The sequence below is a fragment of the Asterias rubens genome, chromosome 4, assembly GCF_902459465.1.
Source record: "Asterias rubens chromosome 4, eAstRub1.3, whole genome shotgun sequence".
In the NCBI taxonomy this organism is placed as follows: domain Eukaryota; kingdom Metazoa; phylum Echinodermata; class Asteroidea; order Forcipulatida; family Asteriidae; genus Asterias; species Asterias rubens.
In genome coordinates, this window is record NC_047065.1 from 17,013,362 (window position 1) to 17,034,191 (window position 20,830).

The 20,830-nt window shown below is 38.9% G+C and overlaps 1 protein-coding gene across 2 annotated transcripts; it reads left to right on the top strand.

Moving 5' to 3' along the window:
• The first annotated feature begins 67 nt into the window (after positions 1-67).
• Positions 68-20,614, top strand: LOC117289118 (anoctamin-10-like). Of its 2 annotated transcripts, none has more exons than XM_033770089.1 (15): positions 68-143; positions 1,656-1,915; positions 3,020-3,193; positions 5,041-5,169; positions 5,784-5,906; positions 6,893-7,245; positions 7,717-7,933; positions 9,270-9,325; positions 10,160-10,234; positions 11,078-11,272; positions 12,167-12,358; positions 13,496-13,564; positions 13,897-13,959; positions 16,373-16,489; positions 19,011-20,614. In XM_033770089.1, the coding sequence occupies exons 2-15, from the start codon at positions 1,666-1,668 to the stop codon at positions 19,098-19,100; spliced, it is 2,103 nt and encodes a 700-aa protein (XP_033625980.1). In that variant the 5' UTR covers positions 68-143; positions 1,656-1,665; the 3' UTR covers positions 19,101-20,614. The 2 variants fall into 2 exon arrangements, with proteins under 2 accessions (XP_033625980.1, XP_033625981.1); XM_033770090.1 differs by lacking the exon at positions 68-143 and adding an exon at positions 159-174.
• The last annotated feature ends 216 nt before the right edge of the window (positions 20,615-20,830 follow it).

Consider the following 20,830-nt stretch of genomic DNA (forward strand, 5'->3'; position numbering starts at 1 on the left):
AGGGCGCTGTTTCAAAGTAGTGGTTTTTAACTTTCGTTTGCTGTTGTTTTTCGGGTGTTTCGTGTGTGTGGTGTGTGGGCGCACAAGAACTCCCTGATAGAAAGTGTGTGCAGCACAAAGGTTGACGTGGGTGGAGTCAAAAGGTGGGTGTGTTTCATAATCATAGCGCAAAGGGTGTGTTTTTATCTTAACAGTTCCAGTTATCAACTTACAAAAATATGTACATATAGTTCGCAGCAGAGGAATTCAGTAGCTGCCTGGCTAGTTGTTTTAGTCCCTAGTTTGTTATTCAGACTTTTTAGTTAGAAAATAAAAAGTTGTGAAATCAAGGATGGAGTAAATTGAGTTTCAAATTCATAGTTATCAAGAGGAGACCTAAATTAAAAATAGTGTGTAACTGTAATAGAGTGTGTAGGTCTATGTTAGTTGCGATAATGTATTGTAACACTCCTGCGCCGTCGGGACTCAGGCTCAGTCAGGAGGGACCATTGGTTACGGTTATCGCAACGATCAAGGCATATGTCACACGTGTACTAATAACAACAAGGAAGTAGGGAAAAGTTTCCGTATGGCGCCCCCACTTTTTCATTCGATATGAAATAATATAGTATGATATTAACCTCAATTAGATAACCCTTTTTGTAAAAATTAGTGAAAAAGTGGTGGCGCCATACGGAAAGTTATCCGGAAGTAGGCCTAGCCCTGGTCTGCTGCCAACTTCACCAGTCACCAGCCATAGGATTTACGTCATGGTGGGAGCATGGAGGACTCCTCTGTCATGTCCGTCCGGGATAACTCTCTGTTTCCTGCCACCACTTTTTCATTCATATTTACAAAAAATTAAAAGGGATATCTCATCGAACTAGAAACTTACTATAAATATATTATTTCAGAACAAATGAAAAAGTGGTGGCGTGAAACTTTTCCCTCCTCCGGCGCACTGACTGACGTCCTACCAGGGCTAGATCGTATACAAAGTAATTAGATGAGGTCTGCAATATAGAACCATGTGTACATCTCTTTTGAGAAGAGAGTAAATTTAACAACAAAAATGAGTTCAAAACCAACTCTAGTCTAGTCATTTTTTCTTTGTTCAACCCCCAAATGTGGTTATTTTGTCGCAGGAGTCGGCAATCAGCCACAAAACAAAGTAAAACAAAATTATAATAGAAAACATATCCTCATAACTAAAAACCATAAAATTATATCTGCCCATAAAACTGATCTAGAATATTAAGATGAGGGTAGTGCTGATCAGTAAAACAATATGACGTAACTTACAACTCAAGTTAATAATGTCCTGAAGACGATATGAGCACACTGATTGTATTGTTGAGGTGTCAACCACCAGGGCCCACATTTCATGGCTCTGCTTTCAGCTGAATTCTGCATCATTTGCCACTTACATGCAAGCGCCGAATTAATGCGCTAGCTTTGTAAGCAGAGAAGGCCTAGTATGAAAATTTGCTCCTAACCCATGAATGCTTGACGTAAGCATGAAATTTCCTGCTTCAGTAAGCGCCAAGTCCTTGCTTACGGAGCCATGAAATTGGGCCCATCCAGTTCTTTTCAGAACCAACACTGATAATACACTTGGCGCCACCACAAACCTCACTTGAGAACAGTTCTTTAATACTTTTTCATTTCACTCGCAGCTAAAGCATCATGCCAGCCATTCAACGTGTAGGCGTGGATGCTCAGGTCAACGGCCACAGTCATTCTCATGACTTGGATGATGACCACCACCATGAACACCATAGCCATAGCATACAGGACGTCAACGATGACATCTTGACGCATGAAGACGGTCAGTTCAGACCGCTGGTTATCATGGAGATATCTGAGAAAACAACCAATGAGACCAGACGATGGATGATGGAACGAATTGAGGCACCAGAGGAGAAGGATGGAGCTGGTAAAGGGAACAGATTTTTGCCTTTTTTTTTATTTTTGCCTGTTTTTGCCTTAAAGGCAGTGGACACTATTGGTAATTGTCAAAGACTAGCCTTCACTGTTGGTGTATCTCAGCATATGCATAAAATAACAAACCTGTGTGAATTTGAGCTCAATCGGTCATTGAACTTAATAATAAAGAACTTGCAAGACTTGCAAGATAATAATGAAGAAGAAAAAACACCCCTGTCACACGAAATTGTGTGCGTTTAGATGGTTGATTTTGAGACCTCAAGTTCTAAATCTGAGGTCTCGAAATCAAATTCTAGGAAAATTACTTCTTCTCGAAACTATGTCACTTCAGAGGGAACCATTTCTCACAATGTTTTAGACCATCAACCTTTCCCCATTACTCGTCACCAAGAAAGGTTTTATGCTGATAATTATTTTGAGTAATTACCAATAGTGTCCACTGCCTTTAAATAGTATTTTAAAATACCTTTTGTAGATCAAGTTTTTCGGGCCATATGAATCCATACTCACTGTGAATGAAGATTTAGAAATAATGTACCTGTAGAAGTTTCAGCTTCATTAGTCGTCAATTCTTTTTAAGAAGAAAAGTCAAAATCACAGAGCAATGTTTTCAGCAGAGTCGTAAAAATGCTAAAATAATTCTCGTCCCCTGTGAGACAGAAATTATTTCCGTGACATTGTTATACTCATTTCTCAAAAAACTACAGAACCTCAGCAAGTAATATTTTAAGGGACTAAAGCTTTTTACCATCATTATTTTCAGACCTTGTAAGTTTTGAAATAAATCTGTGGACATGATGTTTTGTGTTGTACTAAAAGTACCTAAACCCTTGAAGGCATCTTCTAAAGGGGGTGGGGAAAGAAAATTTGAGGGGCTGGGTATTTTTTGACAAGTGTTCAGGTTGGACGGCCCTAAAGCTGGTCACCTGTTTCATTTTGCCACTTACTGGCTTGGTATTTTGTGATAAATTTGACTGCAGTGGCTCAATTGTCTCTTACCGAAAACCCTGACGATTTGAGCGAGACACTTGTCAAGGGTTTAAAAGCATCCAGCAGGTTCACCAAAAGCAAATGTTCATTTTCTTCATATCAGGTTTGAAAGCTAGACAGTCTGCCGGGCAAGATGGTGAGGGAACCGTCCTGGAGATTGGAGCCACCAGGGAGCGACTTCTTGAAGGAGCAGAGATAGCTTGCCTCAAGAAGAAGTGCAAGGATGGAACGACGCGAGAATTCACTAGAGTCCATGCTGACCAGTTTGAGTGTGAAGGTAAAATAAGTTAACTAAACATGGAACTCCCTCAAATAGTAGAGGCTTTCGTATCAGGATTGTGGTTATAGTAGATCTTTACTGTAACTTTCTTTGCTCTATTATACCGAGGACCTATAAGGTTTGGGTTCAGTCCCTTAACTGACTGCGTTGGTTTCCCTTGAATATTTTTTTCGGTGTTTTTTGTCCTTTCTTGTCTTCTCTTCATTGGGTTCTTGGCTAATACAGTGATTAAGTTCTTGGCTTCACATCCAGAATAAATGAAATGTGAAATAGTATTCACATAATGAATGTTTATGAGTGCAATGGTGCAAATTATGTTCATGAGTTGAAAGATGGAATGTTCTATTCAACGAGGCGGAGCCGAGTTGAATGGAACATTCCAGCTTTCAACGAATGAACATATTCGCACCATTGCACGAATGAAAAACATTCATTATTTGTTTTATATAACATCCAAGTAGATCTTTGTCATTTTGATTGAAAGATACAACTTTCAAAACAAACAAAGCGTAGGCCTCCAATTTTTAATTGTAGAAGACGAATGCTAGTAATTTTACTAATATGCCTTGCTGCGTTACCGAAGACAACGCGCACGCAGTGATGTTTTTACTCAGCTTTTTCGTTCCATCCGAAAAGTACCATTGCACGCTGGCAGCGTGCAATGGTACTTTTCGGATGGAACGAAAAAGCACGGTGAGTGACTCAGCGTGCAATGGTACTTTTATTTGCTATCACGTGACGGACAATCCTCCAATCAAATGGCAAGGATCTGCTTGGGTGTTATATAATAATAATTAAACCACATCTATTGGGCGCTATTCACCAACAAACAGCAAAAAGTAAAACAATTACACATACAACTGTACAATAACAAATTAGCCAAAAGCTTGTTTTGAAAAAAAAGTCTTAAGCTTAGCCTTACAGGGAAGGTACATGTTTGGTAATTATACTCAAAACAAATATTAACTTAAAAACTGACTTGGTAATGAGCATTGGCGAGCTGTTGATAGTATAAAACATTGTGGGAAACGACTCCCTCTGAAGTAACGTAGATTTTGAGAAAGAGGTGTTTTCTCACTGAAACATTAAAAGACTTCTAGCGTGATGTCTTTTATTCCTATCCGAAAGCACACAAATTCGTCCAACAAGGGTGTTTTTTTTTCTTTCATCATTTTCTCGCAACTTTGATGATCAATTGAGCCAATATTGAGGTTTGTTATGTTATGCTTATGTTGGGATACACCAATTGAGAAGACTGGTCTTTGACAATTACCAAACGAGTTCAGTGCCTTTAAAACCAAAAGAGACTGTTTCAATTGAATGTGTTAGGGTAATCCATTTTAAATGATTCGTGCAGCTTGAGTGAATGACCTGTCCAGACGGTGGATGTGTGCATTGTTGACACCGATCAAAAATTTCAATTGCAAAAGAAGTTTTTGTATGCAACCGATCCTCACATTACGAACCCATCAACATGGTTGACAAAAATAAAGTACTATAAAGGCAGAAATAAGAGGGTAAGATCGTCCAAAAATGAAAAAAAAAAAAAATCAAAATTTTTGTTTTGACTTTTTATTTTTACGTTTTGAAATTTGTGATATATAGTTCGAGACTAAAATCAGACTATGCCTGCAATCAGACTATGCCGGCCTTCTTTTTCTTTATGTTTTAGTAAACAAGTGCTGTTATGTTTTTTATAGTTTTTTGGTCTGAGGGAAGGGGGGGGCGGTGACCCCTTTTCCTTCAAAAAAAATTTTTCAGGCTCTGAAGGAAAGAGCCACTGGCATCCCTGGCATTATTTTTACCTTTTTGCACAATGAAACTATTTTTTTATTGAATTGCAGAGAACCATTTCCTGACAACCTGTGATTGCCAGCATATCATATACTACTTACTTCTCCATGTCCGCAACCCCAAGACTAGCACTATCCCAGGAACTGAAGATGTTATGCTGTATGAGAAACAGAGGATCAGTAAGTACAGGCATTACCCTTTAAAAGGTCTATGTACTTTTTGTAGGACAAAAAAACACAATGTCCACAGAACTACAGCAAACTTACACAGTTTGAAGATAATGATAGTAGAAAGCTTCCCTGAAAGTATTACTTGCTGAGGAGCTGTAGTTTTTGAAAAATGAGTAAAACAATGTCAGGAAAATAATTTTCATCTCAGTGATCATGAGACAAAAATTGTTTCAGCATGTAAAAACGTATTTTCATGACATTGTTCTACTAGTTTCTCAAAAACTACAGCACCTCAGCAACTAATACTTTAAGGTATGCTTTCTACTACCCACTGGTCGCTTCAGTCTACGCTCAGCATCCGACACTACTCGCCTCATGGAACCTAACTTAATCAAGCTTCTTGTGTCGGCTTCAAGTCGCACTTTCTCACATTTTGCTCCACACACCTGGAATGCACTCTCCATCTCAATCAGGAAATCCGACTCTCTTCAAACATTTAAGAAGTCTATCAAACATTCTCTATATCCTATCTAATGCGCTGCGTTCTTGACGCAGTGGCGCTATACAAATGCCCTATATGTGTACGTATGTATGTAATATTGTTACCTAATGTTTGATTGCAGTTCCCAAGTGCATGGATGCCAATATTGTGACCCATCTCTACCCTCTGCACATCGCGAGTGAGCTCTCTTCACTCACTAAGATATGGTACAAGAGCTTCAACAGCCTTAATGCACAGCCTATTGGTAAGGAAGGACTTGACGAAGTGGTAGATTTTTTTCACCGTGTATATATTATTATTTTTTCTTTTCACCCCTCCCATCATTTTAAACAATTTCTGACGAAATTACAAAGTCATTACCGTGCTTCTGGATAGTACAATTTTTCAGCACTTTTTTGTTGTTGAGAAAATCGTTTTAAAGGCAGTGGACACTTATTGGTAATTGTAAAAGACTAGCCTTCACACTTGGTGTATCTCAACATTTATGCATAAAATAACAAACCTGTGAAAATTTGAGCTGGAGTCGCGAGATAACTATGAAAGAAAAAAAAACCATTGTCAAACGATGCTGTGTGCTTTCAGATGCTTGATTTCAAGACATCAAATTCGTGGAAAATTACTTCTTTCTTGAAAACTATGTCACTTCAGAGGAAGCCGTTTCTCACAATGTGTTATACTACCAACCTCTCCCCATTAGTTGTTACCAAGTAAGGTTTTATGCTGATAATTATTTTGAGTAATTACCAATAGTGTCCACTGCCTTTAAAACAACAATTAAGATGCACCAGGATTTGTTGGAAAATAATGAATATATGCAAAAGATTGAATCAGCTAAACTCTTGGCCATAAAAAAGCCACGGCTGATAAGTGGCCATGGTATGCTGGAACCTTGTACTTGCCTCCCATAGACTGAATACAATTACAAGCAATGGTGACAGCCTATCGGTCTCTCATCATCTGAGATTTAGAGCATGATTTCCAGTGTTTCTGGTTCCTACTCGGCATCTTTCTTCTCGAATCCTTAGTTATTATGTGTGCAATCTTTGGTTTCATTATGTAGAATAAAAATGACAATGTAGAGAAGTGCATAGGGAAGTTGATCCTCTACATAATGGCATCGTAGACAGGATTGAGCATTCCGCCATTTTACTAATTTATTGTTAATATTTTGCTACTGTCTACGCCAAGTCTGTACAAAAGTAACACAAATTTCTAATGGTGTTGTTTCAGAAAAAATCCGTGAGTATTTTGGTGAAGCCCTGGCCATCTACTTCTCCTTCCTGGGATTCTACACGGCCGCCCTGGTCCTACCGGCCAGTGTGGGTCTCCTGTACTATCTCATCACCTTCTGGGGACCTCCGAGTCATGGCTACGCGGTGTTCGCCGTCTTCAATCTCATCTGGACCACGCTCTTCCTGGAGGCGTGGAAGCGTAAGTGCTCGGCGATGGCCTACTCCTGGGGTACCTATGGCATGGTGAAGTTTGAGGAGCCTCGCCCGCAGTTTTACGGACCGCTGCACCGTAATCCGATCACTGGGCGTGAGGAGCCTTCTTATCCTAAATGGAAGCGTGTCCTCAAAAAGGTAATCTTTCATTGAAAAATAATATTCAGATTTTATATAGTGCTTTATACACCATATCTTAAAGCGCTTCCAGCATTATTACTCTGATCACTGGGCCATTTCATTCCTTAAACCATCTCAGCTCCCCGGGGAGTATACAGTCTGTCCCGCCAAATATGTAGCGCAATAAGCTAAACCAACCACAAGAACCAACTCTGCCCTCACAGGTACCATTTTACCCCTGGGTGGAGAAAATCAGTTATAGTAAAGTGTCTTGCTCAGGGACACCGGTGTCACAACAGGGACTCGAAACCCACACTCTGCTGAACAGAAACACCAGAGCTTGAGTTCGGTGCTCTTATCGACTCGGCCAGGCCACTCTATGTTGAAGAGGCTTTCCTCCTGCAATGAAGTTAATTAGGCTAAAGAAGATGTATTGATACGGCTTCAACTCACCAGGCAATAAGAGAATTAATTTAATTTTTTGATAAGGTCGGTGTGTCCATCCCCGTCATCATCTTCTTCCTACTGGTGTCATTTGCCATCATGCTCGGCAGCTTCACCTGTGAGGATTACATCAAAGGCAAGATGGACATCACTAAGATGCCTGGCCAGGGCTTGTTCCTCCTACCTAGCATGGTCTACGCGGTCACCATCGTCATCATCAACAAGTTCTATCGGCAGTTGGCGTCATTCCTCAATGACTGGGGTAAGTTTGACTTTATACTACAACAAAGTGATCTTTGTCAATTTCATAACAGGTTGTTGGCAAACCAATAAGTGTTTGAGTTTTTAAAGGGATTTTATACGTTTGATAATTGGAAACCACTGTTTGTTTCAATCCCATATAAATGTAGATATCTACCATAAAAGTAACCCAAAAATCATTTCAAAATTTACCCAGTCAGTTTCCCTTGTGGTTTATATAGATATCTGAAACAAAAAGTCGCATCCTGTTAAGGTGATCCCCTGGCTGCCGCTTCCCAGGTTGTATCATAATTTGGGTGTGATCCCTGGCTACACGGCAGTTAGCGGTTGTATGGCTTCTGACTGGCACCCCCGAACAAAGATATTGATAAAATAGGGACACCGCCAATATAGGGCTAGTTAGCTCAGTTGGTGGAGCGCCAGCACGTTAATCCGGAGGTCGTTGGTTCGAATCCTACTCTAGTAAATTCTTTGTTCAACTCCAAAAATCATAAAAAGTAACCCGTCAAAATTTCCTTTCAAAAGATGGTAGATATTAATTACACAATATTGCCAAAAATCTGGAGCAGTTAAGTCCACGCAGGAAGAGTAATCTGCAGTTGGAATGCACAATCTGTGAATCGTTACTGGCAGTAATGGTTCTCAGATTGAAAAATTTGGGGATAAAAAGTTATATCTTTTTCTATAACCCCAGTACTTCGAAGTGAAAAGTTTTGCAAAAAGTATTTTGCTATCCAAAGCTGATGTACTTCTGCCATTAATCTTAAAGGGTCTACGTGTATGTACTTTTTGTAGGACCAAAAACACAATGTCCACAGATTTACACTAAACTTACACAGTTTGAAGATAATGATAGTAGAAAATTTCCCTGAAAATATTACTTGCTGAGGTGCTGTAGTTTTGGAGAAATGACTTAAACAATGTCATGAAAATAATTTTCGTCTCGATGAACATGAGACGAAAATTATTTTAGCACGTATTTTCATGACATTGTTTTACTCATTTCTCAAAAACTACAGCTCCTCAGCAAGCAATATCTTAGGTTACTCTTTCCACTACCATTATCTTCAAACGGTGTAAGTTTAATGTAAATCTGTGGACATTGTGTTCTGTGGTACAAAAAGTACCCAAATCTTTTAACATGTAAGTTTTTATTGCCATCTTTTCAGATTCATTGACTTGTGCCTTTTGTACACAGCACTTTGAGGCTGTTTTGCGGCAATACTGCAGATTATAAGTTTCTATATTTTTATTATAACTTGGTTGCGCATTCTGTATTTGTTTGGTCAATTAAATATAAGAAACAGTAAGAATGGATACTTTTTTTTTCGTTTTAGAGAATCACCGTCTGCATTCAACGTATGAAAACAACCTGATCATGAAGTTGGTTGTGGTAGGTTAATAAGTTAATAATAACGGACATTTATTTTGCACGAAACCTATATTAATAAACTCTCTTGCACATCACAAGAAATTAAGGAAATGCAGAGAAAAAAGAAATGCAAATACACAATTAGCTCAAGAGGGAATGAAATGGGTGAAGTACACAAATGCCCGATTACCTAGGGTAATCTATAAAGTTTATCTTATAATAAAAGGAATATGGAGTAGACGTTTTCAAGTTATTGTAAAGTGATCTAAGTGCATCTGCCAGGTCTAATGAAAACCTTTGCAATGTCGGTTTGTAAAGGATTTCTTGTAATATGGATGATTCATAATGCAGCACTTCCTTTGGGACCTTGATGGCTTATGTAAATGTGAAAGAACATTTACTGACCTCACTTCCGGTGGTTGACAACTCAACGTTTCGATCAGTATGCTCTGTAAGAGATGTTAAATTTGCATCGGGGATAAAGAACATTAAAATTGTTTTTTACCCATACACCGATGTGTGTTAGCACTGTATACTCAGTACTTTTCACAAGTCCTGTGAAAAAATATCACAGGCATGTTACTCTGATCGTCTTCAACGTTTTTCAGTATGCTCTGATGGTCTTCAACATTTTTTTTTACTGAAACAAAGCTACTTAAAAAGATTTATACTTGGTGCTACCGCAAACCTCACCTGATTATTAAGTTTAAACTCCTACTTTACAAGATTTTCAATATTTCACTTTTATCTTAGCTTACTTTTCATATGTGAATTTGTTTTCCTCCAACTGCAACCTTAATTATCTTTTTTTGAATTTTAGCCCAACCAATTACATTCGTTTTTGATTCCCAACAGTTTGATTTTGCCAATTGCTTCATGGCCCTGTTCTACATTGCCTTCTACCAACTAGACATGCTCAGACTGAAAAAGGTAGGACAATCCACCATACATATTTAGAGAGTGTGGTTATTAACGGGAGTCATCTAAAAACCTTTTGGTCACACAACCTGGGCTCGATTTCACAAAGCACTGAGATTTATTTTATAATTAGTTTTAACCTTACACCGATGTGTAATTAAAGGCATTGGACACTTTCGGTAAACAGTATTGTCCAAAGGCCCACACTTCGTGTATCACAACTTATATATAAAATAACAAACCTGTGAAAATTTAGGCTCAATCGGTCATCAGAGTCGGGAGAAAATCACAGTAAAACCCACCCTTGTTTCCGCATGTTTCGCCGTGTCATGACATGTGTTTAAAATAAATCCGTAATTCTGATTATCGAGAATTGAGTTTGTTTAAATGTTTTCTCAAAAAGTAAAGCGTTTCATAGAATAATATTTCAAGAGATGTCTTTCACCATTACCTTCTGTAAACCCTGTAAGTTATTTGTAAATCTGTGAGCAATGATTTTTGTTTCTGTTCCGAAAGTGTATAATGGCTTTAAGCACCGTGTTTCTCAGTTCTTCTCCGAGTTCTATGTACAAACTCAGAGGCAAATTATTTGAAGCATGCTGTTCGTTTTCAAGCACAGAAGAACAGGTCCCTCATCATTCAGTTATGGGCTTCAAAGGACCTGTCCTGCTTGGCTTGAAAAACACATAATAAATTTATATTATTATTGTTAATGCTTTTTCACTGCTCTATGAAATTGAGCACTGGTCGTAAATATTGTTACAGACTTTCAAATCTCAGTTACAAACAAAATTGCCTGTTCATTAAACTAAGAAAAATTAATTAACAGCAGAAATACTATTTATTTACTCTCAGTACTTGGCGACCCTGTTGATCGTTCAGCAACTCATCGAGCAGTTCTTAGAGACGGGCCTCCCGTATCTCATCCTGCGCTTCTGGAGGAAAGCGGACAATGTCTTGGATGATGGGGATAAGAAGAAAGATGATGATGTGAACGTGGAGGCTGCCAAGGGACTGGCTGAGGAGCAGAGCAAGATGGATGTTTACCCTGTAAGGATGGGATGGGCTTTTAGGGGGGTGGGGGTGGTGGAAAGAAGATGTAGTGAATTGGGGTGTTGTGGCCGAGCGAGTAAGAGCTCTGGTGTTTCTGATCAGCAGAGTGTGGTATCAAGTCTAGGTCGTGACACTTGTGTCCTTAAGCTGGACACGTACCCACTATTGCTTAGTCCTTTTGGATGGGATATTAACCCATTGGTTAAAGGATAGGTAATAAGTATTTGTAGTGAAGTTAACAGAGCCCCCAAAATTTAAAATGGAAGATGAGAGGTTACCTTATGGTGATATGCGCTATATACAAGAATGTTTTTAAAAATGTTTACAATGTTTTCTAAGTTCTACATTTATAAAAGGTATGTTGGTTTTAAGGCCGTTGTCCTGTCTATTTTATGTTGGCCTGCTTTCTCCCTATGGCTCTCTTCCACTTGGCCCTGTCCGTCGTGTCCCTTGCATCGACTCCAAGCAGTTGCATGTCTTTCGACACGGAGCTCTGCTATGTCTTGCGCGCCACGTCTTGCGCGGCCGACCAAAGGTTGTGTGCCCACCTACAGTTACGTTGTACACCTCTTGACCCAGTTGGTATCCTCCTTTCACTGCACTTGGCTATTGACCCATTTCACCTGACGTCATCATCAGAAAAATCTTGAATGCGCCATACTGGTGGGCAATTTCACTCTGCGTTTTCATATATAACTCTATGTTGTGCGTTATGCAGTGAAGTGTGCTCACGTGGTGAGCGTGGCATCAGTCGCCGCGTGGGACGCGCGTGCAAGGGGTCAATACCATCTCAGTCTGTACCTCCTCAAGGTACATATCCCCTCCAACACGATTCTCCTCCCCAGCCTTCTAACATATACAAGAACTAAACCATGATTTTTTTTTTTTCAGGGTACCTTTGATGACTACCTGGAGCTCCTGCTTCAGTTTGGGTACGTCTTTCTCTTCTCAGCTGTGTACCCTCTGGCCGCAGTGTGGGCGTTATTCAACAACATCATTGAGATACGCTCAGACGCCTTCAAGATCAGTCGCGTTTGCCAACGCCCCTTCGGCCAGGCGGCTGAAGACATTGGTACATGGCAGGTGAGGTTTCCAGGGGACAAATCACCCATACCCTTTAACTCGTTATAAATGAACGTTGGTTTTGGTTTAACCCTTACACCGATGTGTGTTAGCACTGTACTCTAGGTGCTTTCCCGAGTCCTGTGAAAAAAATATCACAGGCATATTACTCTGGTGGGATTATAACCCACCACAAGACTCTTGCCCAAGACTCTTGCAATTCTAGAGCAGTGTCTTACCAAGTAGACCACCTTCATTTCTAAAGGTGTCTTTAAGATATTGCTGAAATATCTGGAGCCATTAGGTCCATGCAGGAAGTATAATTAGCTGTTCCGACCTACCGTCGGAACAGGTATTGTTTTTGTCGAGTTTTCAAAACGTTTTAGAAACGTTGTTCTTGGTTTCTGCCTAAACGCCATAGGTTTAATGCACGATTTTTATTCATTCGTAATCTTAGAAACGGTAGAAATGACAGACTTGAGTCATATATGGATTAGAAGCTTAGTACGTGACCTTATCACTAAACTTGGTTTTGTTTAATTTCTTAATCAATTAGCTGAGTTATAATGACATGAATATTTAATTTGTAATTGTTATACACACAATCTGAGAAATGTATTAGACAGTAAACTTTTCTCGGATTCAAATTTTGGGGGATAAAAACTAATACCTTTTTCCGTAGCCAAAGTACTTTGACGCATTATGGTTTTCAAAATACTTTATATTATTGATAGTCATTTGATATTATTATCATTATTACATTATTGATAGCTGCTGTTCTTTTAAACAAGTAAGTTTTTATTGTCATGAACTTTAAGAGTGATTACCAAATGTTTCCTTTTAACTTGCAAGAACGTTTTGCTGTGTTGACATTGTATGCAGTGGGGGTTGTGTGCTGTGAGCGTTTGTCTTTGGGTCAAATTGAAAATATTGATTAGTTATTCTTTGAGGAGGGGGCGGGCGGTTCCTCAAAAGAGAAGTATTTGCTTTGAAAGCTAAATTATTCAACACTTTGTTTATCCTTTTAAGGAACAATCTGAGTTTCATTTCATTTTATTAGCATCAAATTTTGTGGCCCACTGGCCAAATTGGATGCGACTTATATATAATCATTATTAGCAATAAATAACAAAACCTGATTTATTTTTGGGGGGACAGGTTGTGTTTGAACTGATGGGAATTATTGCAGTGTTGACTAATACAGCATTAATGGCAATGTTACCGGAGGTCCGAGCGTTTGTCTTTGGGTCAAATTGAAAATATTGATTAGTTATTCTTTGAGGAGGGGGCGGGCGGTTCCTCAAAAGAGAAGTATTTGCTTTGAAAGCTAAATTATTCAACACTTTGTTTATCCTTTTAAGGAACAATCTGAGTTTCATTTCATTTTATTAGCATCAAATTTTGTGGCCCACTGGCCAAATTGGATGCGACTTATATATAATCATTATTAGCAATAAATAACAAAACCTGATTTATTTTTGGGGGGACAGGTTGTGTTTGAACTGATGGGAATTATTGCAGTGTTGACTAATACAGCATTAATGGCAATGTTACCGGAGGTCCGAGCTATCTTCCCTGACATGACTACCACTCATTACATCCTGATGTTTGTTGCCTTTGAGGTAAGACGTTAAATATAACTCTGTGGGGACTGTAACGGTTGTAAGAGACCTCTACCACAATGCCCAATTGACCCCATTCACCTGGGCCCAATTTCGTAAGTTCTGCTGAGGAAGCAAGAAATAATTGGGGTAAACAGTCCAAGTAGTGGTAGCTGTAGGGTATTCTGGTAGTTTATTTTTTGCCAAGTTAGATTTGTTTTGTGCTTAGAAAACCATGCAATTTCGAGGCATTTGTGTAGATCATTGTTTTCTACATTTAAAAAACACGCTTTTTATAGACCAACCCGTCCGATCCAAGGCAGCGTGTTTCTTTATAAGAGCAACAGATTAGAGCTCTTGTTTTTTTATTATCAGCTGATTGAAGGTTCGAGTCCTCGTAGTCATGTTGTGTCCTTGAGCGAGATCATCATCATCATTATTAAGCGATCGCAACCGAGATTCCATTCACAACATCACGTCAGAGGTGTTTATCCCTCATTATGTTTAGAATGTTGAAAGGTCCTCAATTTCAGACTGCGTATCTCTACCGATCACATTGATGTAGTCGAGAGGTCTGCGATACTTTATCATTATTGCTTTGTCCCAGGTCCTAGGATTGGTAAAGAACCCACAAGACTTATCGTGAAAGAGCACAGTTTTACCCTTGTGTTTTGGTTCACATAGCAAGCACTCTTTTTTACATTTTTTCTCAGGTAGACCCCTCGCAATGTGCCTATCTTGGGTGTCATTTTGCATGTCAAAATCATATACAAGCATACACAAAAGAGAGTTGACACCCAAAAATTATACGCATTGTTCGGAGGCGCGTTCTGTTTTGTGTAAGAATCCAATAGCTCCCCCTTGCATAATGCTTAACGCAACAGGTCACGCGCACGTTTTTACGCATGGAAAACAACTATTGTCCAATGGTCTGCCTCTGGTCTGGGTATATAATGATTTAGTTCACTTATGAGACATCCTTGGTTTCATTACCAAAACTACAATAGAATAGGCCTAATATAAATGACAATCTTGTCTGGCCCTTTTTACAGTTGATCTCCCTATTAGTTATGCAGTGTAGTGTAATTTTGAGGCATATTGCAGTGTATTGCAACTTTGATATGATGTAGTGATTGTAGTGCAATTTTGGGTGATGCAGCGTTTAAAGACAATGGACACTATTGGTAATTGTCAAAGACCAGTCTTCTTACTTGGTGTATCTCAACATTTGCATAAAATAACAAACCTGTAAAAATTTGAGCTTTATTGGTCGTTGGAGTTGCGATATAGCTATGATAGAAAAAGAATACCCTTGTCACACGAAGTTGTATGTTTCAGATGCTTGATTTCGAGACCTCAAATTCTAAACTAGAGGTCTCGAAATCAAAATCGTGGAAAATTACTTCTTTCTCAAAAAGTACGTCACTTAATGGGGATAGCCGTATCTCACAATGTTTTATACTATCAACCTCTCCCAATTACTCGGAGTCGTTACCAAGAAAGGTTTTATGCTAATAATTATTTTGAGTAATTACCAATAGTGTCCACTGCCTTTAACACTTAATACACGTTTAATTTCAGTATGTTGAGCCCAGTTGTCGCGTGTGACCAACATTGCCACCTTCCTATATTTCCTTTTTAACAACAAACAACAAATTGGTGATGTTTTTATTTGTAACAAATTTGGCTTGAGCAAAAAAAAAGTTACTAGAGCGGACTTGAACACGCAACCTCTGTATTACTGTGCCGGTGCTGTATTAACTGAGTGCTGCCTCTTCCCAGGTTGTATTGTAAACTTGGGTTAGATCCCTGGCTACAAGGCAGGTACAGGTTGAATGGATGCCACCCCAGAGTAAAGGCATTGACTTAAGCCTGGTTCTTACTTCCTGCAAATAAGAATGCGAATCGAATGTTGACGTCACAAATTCGCAACGAAAAGGAGGGTTGTGACGTCAACATTCGATTCGCATTCGCAGGAAGTATGAACCGGGCTTTAGGGAGATGGCCAACATAGGGCTCATAGATAGCTCAATTGGTGGAGCGCCGGCACCTTAATCTGGAGGTCTAAAATTCAATTCCCGGTCTAGAAATTGTTTCTTTGTTTAAAGGAACACGTTGCCTTGGATCGGTCGAGTTGGTCTTTGAAAATACCTCGAAATTGCACGGTTTTCCTTTTACCTCGTCGACTAACACGGTCGACAAATGGCCGCCTGTGTTAGCTTGCACAGTAAAAGGAAAAACACGCAATTTCGAGGCAAACTTGTGGGGATCATTGTATTCTACTTTTAAAACATCTCTCCAACTATATTATGCATTTTGTAAAAAAGGGTTACAAACGCTTTTTATAGACAAACTTGAACAATCCAAGGCAACATGTTCCTTTAGCCCCAAATTATAAAAAATGTTAACTAGTTCTAGTACTTTGATTTGACAGCACATTCTCCTCGGTCTGAAGGCAGCTATTGCAATCCTGATCCCTGACCTACCAAAGTGGATGGAGGTTGAGCTAGCTAGGGAAGAGTTTGAATCCAGACAAGCATTCCTTAAAATGGTGAGCATGGCCTTCCTTTTCAGAAATATAGGGTTCGTTCAATTAGCTTCCCTGTGACGACCCCACGGTGCTAATTCGGGTGCGCTCCTGACAAGAGCTAATCGAACGATCACTCACCCTCTCGTGGTGATGTCATGCACCCAAGGCCAACCCCAAGTGACCCGTTCCACAAGCAGGGTATTTGGGGCTGACCCAGGTGAGCTCCTGGAATGACGTCAAAGCTATTCAAAGGTACCGGGGGCAGATCGTTTGACCCGGGGAAGCTAATCGAAAGCACCCATTATTAAGAGTATCGAATTCAAGTTCTGGTGGTAACTCAACGGGGTGTGGGTTCAAATCCTGGTCATGAAACTTGTGTCCTTGAACTAGCTAGGGAAGAGTTTGAATCCAGACAAGCATTCCTTAAAATGGTGAGCAGACCTTCCTTTTCAGAAATCTAAATAGAGATATTCACTGCTCTCTTTAAAGGCGCTGGACACTATTGGTAATTGATCGATAAAAACTTACTTGGTATATCAAGCAAATGAGAGCTGTTGATAGTATAAAACTATATGTGAAACGACTTCCTCTGAAGTAGTGTAGTTTTCGAGAAAGAAGTAATTTTCCACTAAAATATTTGAATTTGATTTTGAGACATCAGAGTTAGATTTTGAGGTCTCGATATCGCATCTGAAAGCGCACAACTTTGTGTGACAAGGGTGTTTTTTCTTCCATTATTATCTCGCAACTTCGGCGACCAATTGAGTTCAAATTTTCACAGGTCTGTTACTTTGTCCATATGTTCAGATACACCAAGTGGGAAGACTGATCTTTGCCAATTATAAGTTTATGGTTTACAAACCATGAACATTCAAAAAACATTTACAAATCGTGGTTCATAAACCAAGAAAATTTACGCATCTGTAATGTAAACCATAAACTTATACACAACAATTTACTGGTATGTAAACCATAACAGAATTTGGCAACAGTTTCTATGGTTTACATCTAATTGCTGTAAACCATGGTAAAAACATGCCTTAAAAGTGTCAAACAATTAATGGACAAACGGCGCCCAATACAAGTCAATCAGACCATGGAGGAATAATTAATTCCTCCATGATCAGACATCGTGCCACCGAGCACTCTGATTCCATAGTGCAGCACGTCCGTAGTGCACATGCCTGTACATGCATACAGTACTGTGTGTTTTGTGCATGGGGCAAGCTTTTATGAATATGGATATATCGGCAGCCAATCACAACGTGCTGTCTATTTGGACTTCGGACTCTGTACATGTACATGTATATGCATGAGATATACATGTATACAGGTGCTGGTTGTAGATGCCTATGCATTAGGGGGCTGTGCACTGTGTATGCAGCCACACGTGATAGTCGGCTTGAAGCCTTTGCACACTGTATCTGCGGTCACCGCTTTCAACATCAAGCCTCAATTTCTAGAGCCGGTTCGTCGCAGGATCGGCTCCACAGAGTCTTTTATAATTGGTACTCGGTCTTTTAAAATCAGAACCGACAAAAGCGGGTACCCGGTTCCACAGAAGAGCGGAACCGCCGGTCCGGTTTTCAATTTGGAACCGGGTAGAACCGGGTAACCGAAGGAACCGCCCAAGCTTACATCATACTCAGTCTATTTATAATTCTCTTTTTGTATGAATTGGTTGAGGCAGAAAGAAAAACTGTGGTTCCATTTCACCACTTAAAACGTCTAAAAAGAAAGAGAAATTAAATTACCATTTTAATAAATTTTATAAAGTCTTTTTACCATCTTTGTTTGTTTTTCCTAAATGGTTAAATGGAACTTGTGACTTCTGTTTTTAAAGACAGTGGATCATTGGTAATTACTCAAAATGAGTATTGGCATAAAACCTTTCTAGGTTAAGAGTAGTGGGGAGAGGTTGATGGTATAAAACATTGTGAGAAACGGCTCCCTCTGAAGTGCCATAGTTTTCGAGAAAGAAGTAAATTTCCACGAATTTGATTTTGAGACCTCAAGTTTAGAATTTGAGGTCTCGAAATCAAGCATTAGAAATCACAACTTTGTGTGACAAGGGTGTTTTTTTGTTCATTATTATCTCGCAAACTTGATGACCGATTGATGAGCTCAAATTTTTACAGGTTTGTTATTTTATGCATATGTTGAGATACACCAACTGTGAAGACCAGTCTTTGACAATTACCAATAGTGTCCAGTGTCTTTAAACAGTTCATACTATTTCCACCAATTCCAATCCAAATTGAGAATGTATACTTGATGTTACTGCAAACTGAATATTGACCAATTTCACCTGACGTCACCATCAGAATAATCTTGGATGCGCCATTTTGGTGGTCAATGTTAACGTTTGTTATTCAGTGAAGTGCGCATTTTTAGGTGACGCGGCGTTTACATGTAAGCCTATTGACCACCAACATCGTGAGCGTGGCATCAGTCGCCGCGTTTGACGTGCGTGCAAGGGGTCAATACATTGAAACCTCACCAGCCAATCCAATTTCTTGTCGCATCTTTTTTCCCTTTTCAGCTTGCCGAGAAGCAGAATGCAGACGAAGACAACAAGGACATTGAGGATGCAAACAGTCTACCAGAGACAACTAAATTGATCGAGATCTGAGAAACTAGGGCATAAGATTGGAGACATTCTCAGTTGTCACCAAAGCAATTAAAAGGAAAGAAAAGTAAGTCACAACATTCCAAGGTGTGAAAAATCCATTTACAGAAGGTACAGTAAGTGAGGTTTTTTTTTTAAGGGTTTCCGTTTAAGTTGTTTTTATTCTTTTTTCTTCACCATCTCCATCTCTCTAGACCCCAGGTCAACAAGACTTACACAAACTGGGTCGGGTTTCCATTTACTTTGGATTTTCAACTGACAATTTCAGAGTTAAGAAAGTTATACTTTTCAAGTTCTAGTAGACAGTAATTTTCATTCAAAAACACTGCTGCACCCTATTTGAACTTAAGGATAAATACTTTTGTATGAATATTTTTTTTTTCTGAAAGGGGCCTTATTACCATTCCGAATTTTTCTATCCAGATGATTTATATTTGTGAAAGAAAATGGAATGCTTTAGAATAACAAGAATCACAAGAATGTGATTACTGAAAATCAAACTGCCTGTTTCTTAAAGGGAGTTATACTTTTTCAAAACGGAGCTTATTTCTTTGACGGTGAAATATCATTGATTTCTGATTATTATTTTAGTTCCATTTTTTTTTGCATGTTGTGCTTTTCCTCGTTTTTGAAAAATATATTTTACTTTATGTAAAAAAGAAATTCTGAAGTTTTTGGTAACACATGATCTTATAAAACTAGGCCACTTTGAGCAAGACACACCGCTGTGCCGTCCCTTAATATTTTGTACAAATTGCAGTGGAATTCAGTTGTGTATACACAACACTTTTTAAAAAATTGCCAGAAAATAAATTTGCTTACTCTGCCATTCAAACATTTATTTATTTTCTGTCAACAAATGAGTTGTCACAGCAACTGTTGGACTGTTTATATGAACACGCTGCAGAAAAAGTGTCTGGTGTTTTTTCCCCCGCAAAAGTAAATAAAACAGTCAGACCACTCAGTGTGACACAAGTCTTCCGTTGGTCTTTCAGTTGCATACAAATAAACAAACGAACAAATATGAAATATATATTATTTGAAATACATCTTTGGATGGCCAAAGAAAGGGGTGGGGAGATTTCAGAAAAGAATTTTGCTTTATTATATTATAGAAACATCTCAACCATCCCGATGAGGTAGTAAAACTTTGATATATTTTTGTATTTTCATATGTATATTGGAACTTGTTTTTTTGGAAGCATTCTTCCAGGTTTAAATTGTTGTCTTTCTTGAAATTATATAATTTTTAGAGCAAGCTAGTTGAAACGTTGAGACCAATTTAAGAACTCACTCTGCGATAGTGCAGTTAATAACGATCCTACATGCTATAGTAGTAATCCCAGCCGATTTGCTATACCTTCCACCCACAGGTAGTGGTTAATAAGCAGGACAGTTCTTTTCAGAACTGAGAAGTCTCCCGAAAAAATCTGACAAATGTTTCCTGTGGTAGTAGAAAGTATAACAAGACAGTTCTGTAAACAGTGTTGTCCAAGGCCCACACTTTGTGTATCACAACTTATATATAAAATAACAAACCTGTGAAAATTTAGGCTCAATCGGTCATCGGAGTCGGGAGAAAATCACAGGAAAACCCACCCTTGTTTCCGCACGTTTCGCCGTGTCATGACATGTGTTTACTATAAATCAGTAATTCTCGTTGTCGAGAATTGATAATTGTTTCAATAGTTTCTCAAAAAGTAAAGCATTTCATGAAATAATATTTCAAGAGA